We start from the raw sequence: 5,092 nt of genomic DNA, 5'->3' as shown, positions 1-5,092 counted from the left end.
GATCGCTCAGCTGTCAACAGTCCACCCGACTGCTTGCTCAGGGAGACAAGGTTATCGGTCGACGTTCAGATCTTTTAATAAAAAATAAATACAAAAACATAGTTATTTCTCTACAATTGTTCACCAATGCGATGAAAACGTCACGAAGACAATGTGATATTTAGGTTTGAAAAAAATAAAAAAAGAGACGATGCCTGGTGAAACGCGGCCGCTCCACCAGTGCGCCTCTATTGCAGGCCATCTGAAAACCATAACAATAGAGATATGATGCCGGCCTTGAGCGTCGTATGCAGCGCCGTTATTGTCCTGTTCGGAGCGGTTTGCAGCGTTTTCATATTCTGTGAGTATCTGATTTATTACGCCGCGATATTACAGTGTGGTTGGCCAGGGATCGACCATGGTGCGCCGGCGGCTGAGAAGAGCGCAGACGGGCAACCAAATGCGGAGGTTCTCCGCGCTATGGTGCTTTCAGACACGCACCTCCTCGGCGCTGTCGGAGGGCACTGGTTCGACAAACTGCGAAGGTAATTGATCCTGATAAATAGATCTAACTAAGCATTTTATTGTGAAAATAAATCATTGTATGTTTTGCATATACTTTGTGAGCGAGTATATGAGATGCGTGTACGGTGGTTCTTCCGCTCCCCGACTCTCCTTATCAGCCAATATCCACGCCGTCTCCAAGAAGATGAGTTGAGTCGTCAACAATCACAACAGAGCGGGTAATGCATGGTGCACTGAGCTGACAGTGTGTCGGTCTGTCTCTGTGCCACCCAGAGAATGGCAGATGGAACGGGCTTTCCAGACCGCGCTGGCACTGCTCCGACCCGAGGTCGTTTTTATTCTGGGAGATGTGTTCGACGAGGGGAAGTGGAGCTCTCCAAAGGTATGTGCCCATAAAAGCCCGTTAATACAGGGTACACTGCAGCGAATTCTTGGAGTTGTCCATATTGAGATTCGAACCTGCAACTTAGTCTTAGCAATTATGCAAAGAGGTACAAACCTGTTGATGCGGCGTCGATGTTATTCTAGCGACAGTAGGCAAACACTGAACAGGTCTATGTAATAGTCCTATAGACCGACTGTAATTATTCCCCTATCCCTACAGGTCTATGTGATGTTATTCTAGCGACAGTAGGCAAACACTGAACAGGTCTATGTAATAGTCCTATAGACTGACTGTAATTATTCCCCCTGTCCCTACAGGTCTATGTAATAGTCCTATAGACTGACTGTATTTATTCCCCCTGTCCCTACAGGTCTACATAATAGTCCTATAGACTGACTGTATTTATTCCTCTTCCTATATAATAGTCCACTTGGTCTTATTCCCTCCACAGAACTGGGAGGATGATGTTTGTCGTTTCCAGAAGATGTTCAGACATCCCAGTGACACAGAGCTGGTAGTTCTGGTTGGAAACCATGACATCGGCTTCCACTACGAGTAGGTTAATATCCATCAGCATGAAGCTGTAGACCCTATACTGTACATACCGTACACTGCAGACTCTATACTCTACATACCGTATACTGCAAACTCTATACTGTACATACCGTATACTGCAGACTATATACTCTACATACCGTATACTGCAGACTCTATACTCTACATACCGTACACTGCAGTCTATACTCTACATACCGTATACAGCAGTCTCTATACTGTACATACCGTATACTGCAGACTGTATACTCTACATACCGTATACTGCAGACTCTATACTGTACATACCGTATACTGCAGACTATATACTGTACATACCGTATACTACCAGGTACCTACCAGGTACCTCCCCAAAGCCTTAAACACGGGCACCCTCATAGATATCATCCTAACCAACTTGCCCTCTAAATACACCTCTGCTGTCTTCAACAAAGATCTCAGCGATCACTGCCTCATTGCCTGCATCCGTAATGGGTCAGCGGTCAAATGACCTCCACTCATCACTGTAAAACGCTCCCTGAAACACTTCAGCGAGCAGGCCTTTCTAATCGACCTGGCCGGGGTATCCTGGAAGGATATTGATCTCATCCCGTCAGTAGAGGATGCCTGGATATTTTTTTTTAAATGCCTTCCTAACCATCTTAAATAAACATGCCCCATTCAAGAAATGTAGAACCAGGAACAGATATAGCCCTTGGTTCTCCCCAGACCTGACTGCCCTTAACCAACACAAAAACATCCTATGGCGTTCTGCATTAGCATCGAACAGCCCCCGTGATATGCAGCTGTTCAGGGAAGCTAGAAACCATTATACACAGGCAGTTAGAAAAGCCAAGGCTAGCTTTTTCAAGCAGAAATTTGCTTCCTGCAACACTAACTCAAAAAAGTTCTGGGACACTGTAAAGTCCATGGAGAATAAGAACACCTCCTCCCAGCTGCCCACTGCACTGAAGATAGGAAACACTGTCACCACTGATAAATCCACCATAATTAAGAATTTCAATAAGCATTTTTCTACGGCTGGCCATGCTTTCCACCTGGCTACTCCTACCCCAGTCAACAGCACTGCACCCCCAAACAGCAACTCGCCCAAGCCTTCCCCATTTCTCCTTCTCCCAAATCCGTTCAGCTGATGTTCTGAAAGAGCTGCAAAATCTGGACCCTTTCTTTCTAAAATTATCTGCCGAAATTGTTGCCACCCCTATTACTAGCCTGTTCAACCTCTCTTTCGTGTCGTCTGAGATTCCCAAAGATTGGAAAGCAGCTGCGGTCATCCCCCTCTTCAAAGGGGGGGGACACTCTTGACCCAAACTGCTACAGACCTATATCTATCCTACCGTGCCTTTCTAAGGTCTTGAAAGCCAAGTCAACAAACAGATTACCGACCATTTCGAATCTCACCATACCTTCTCTGCTATGCAATCTGGTTTCAGAGCTGGTCATGGGTGCACCTCAGCCACGCTCAAGGTCCTAAACGATATCTTAACCGCCATCGATAAGAAACATTACTGTGCAGCCGTATTCATTGATCTGGCCAAGGCTTTCGACTCTGTCAATCACCACATCCTCATCGGCAGACTCGACAGCCTTGGTTTCTCAAATGATTGCCTCGCCTGGTTCACCAACTACTTCTCTGATAGAGTTCAGTGTGTCAAATCGGAGGGTCTGCTGTCCGGACCTCTGGCAGTCTCTATGGGGGTGCCACAGGGTTCAATTCTTGGACCGACTCTCTTCTCTGTATACATCAATGAGGTCGCTCTTGCTGCTGGTGAGTCTCTGATCCACCTCTACGCAGACGACACCATTCTGTATACTTCTGGCCCTTCTTTGGACACTGTGTTAACAACCCTCCAGGCAAGCTTCAATGCCATACAACTCTCCTTCCGTGGTCTCCAATTGCTCTTAAATACAAGTAAAACTAAATGCATGCTCTTCAACCGATCGCTACCTGCACCTACTCGCCTGTCCAACATCACTACTCTGGACGGCTCTGACTTAGAATATGTGGACAACTACAAATACTTAGGTGTCTGGTTAGACTGTAAACTCTCCTTCCAGACCCATATCAAACATCTCCAATCCAAAGTTAAATCAAGAATTGGCTTCCTATTTCACAACAAAGCATCCTTCACTCATGCTGCCAAACATACCCTTGTAAAACTGACCATCCTACCAATCCTCGACTTTGGCGATGTCATTTACAAAATAGCCTCCAATACCCTACTCAACAAATTGGATGCAGTCTATCATAGTGCAATCCGTTTTGTCACCAAAGCCCCATATACTACCCACCATTGTGACCTGTACGCTCTCGTTGGCTGGCCCTCGCTTCATACTCGTCGCCAAACCCACTGGCTCCATGTCATCTACAAGACCCTGCTGGGTAAAGTCCCCCCTTATCTTGGCTCGCTGGTCACCATAGCATCTCCCACCTGTAGCCCACGCTCCAGCAGGTATATCTCTCTAGTCACCCCCAAAACCAATTCTTTCTTTGGCCGCCTCTCCTTCCAGTTCTCTGCTGCCAATGACTGGAACGAACTACAAAAATCTCTGAAACTGGAAACACTTATCTCCCTCACTAGCTTTAAGTACCAACTGTCAGAGCAGCTCAGATTACTGCACCTGTACATAGCCCACCTATAATTTAGCCCAAACAACTACCTCTTTCCCAACTGTATTTAATTTATTTATTTATTTTGCTCCTTTGCACCCCATTATTTTTATTTCTACTTTGCACATTCTTCCATTGCAAAACTACCATTCCAGTGTTTTACTTGCTATATTGTATTTACTTTGCCACCATGGCCTTTTTGCCTTTACCTCCCTTCTCACATCGTATATAGACTTGTCTATACTGTATTATTGACTGTATGTTTGTTTTACTCCATGTGTAACTCTGTCGTTGTATCTGTCGAACTGCTTTGCTTTATCTTGGCCAGGTCGCAATTGTAAATGAGAACTTGTTCTCAACTTGCCTACCTGGTTAAATAAAGGTAAAATAAAAAATAAAAATACTGCAGTCTCTGTACTGTACATACCGTATACTGCAGTCTCTATACTGTACATACCGTATACTGCAGTCTCTATACTGTACATACCGTATACTGCAGTCTCTATACTGTACATACCGTATACTGCAGTCTCTATACTCTACATACCGTATACTGCAGTCTCTATACTGTACATACCGTATACTGCAGTCTCTATACTGTACATACCGTATACTGCAGTCTCTATACTGTACATACTGTATACTGCAGTCTCTATACTGTACATACCGTATACTGCAGTCTCCTGTACATACCGTATACTGCAGTCTCCTGTACATACAGTACACTGTATCCAGTATTACCTTCTATAATCATTTACAGATTGCAGAATAGCCAAAGCATACTGGGGAATAGTGAATAGTGGCCTCTGTTATTGACAGTTTAACCTTCAAAAGAAGCTTGTAGTAGCCAATGAAAAGTCTCACAGAATAATGATGCAAAATGGCTTGTCTGGGCGTGACTGCATGGACTAACCTCTAACTGGCTTGGGGCCATCTCCTCCTCCTGAAGAATGGACTGGTTCAAGTTACAGCGCTTTGAGAAGGCCTTCAATACCACCTCCACCAGAATGGTCACCAAGAAAGGAGTGAAGTAAGTC

General features: G+C 44.9%; 1 protein-coding gene across 1 annotated transcript in view; it reads left to right on the top strand.

Annotated features, from left to right (window-relative positions):
* Positions 1–985: 985 nt before the first annotated feature.
* The window catches only part of LOC112236247 (metallophosphoesterase 1-like), a 45,012-nt gene continuing 40,905 nt past the window's right edge, over positions 986–5,092 (top strand). Inside the window, exons 1-4 of the mRNA XM_042307883.1 lie at positions 986–995; positions 1,109–1,134; positions 1,341–1,444; positions 5,005–5,085. Coding sequence (XP_042163817.1) covers positions 986–995; positions 1,109–1,134; positions 1,341–1,444; positions 5,005–5,085 — 221 coding nt within the window. The remainder of the gene's footprint in view (positions 996–1,108; positions 1,135–1,340; positions 1,445–5,004; positions 5,086–5,092) is intronic.

This window comes from Oncorhynchus tshawytscha, linkage group LG28 (assembly GCF_018296145.1).
Source record: "Oncorhynchus tshawytscha isolate Ot180627B linkage group LG28, Otsh_v2.0, whole genome shotgun sequence".
NCBI classification, from domain to species: Eukaryota; Metazoa; Chordata; class Actinopteri; order Salmoniformes; family Salmonidae; genus Oncorhynchus; species Oncorhynchus tshawytscha.
This window is presented reverse-complemented; position numbering and strand designations above follow the sequence as displayed.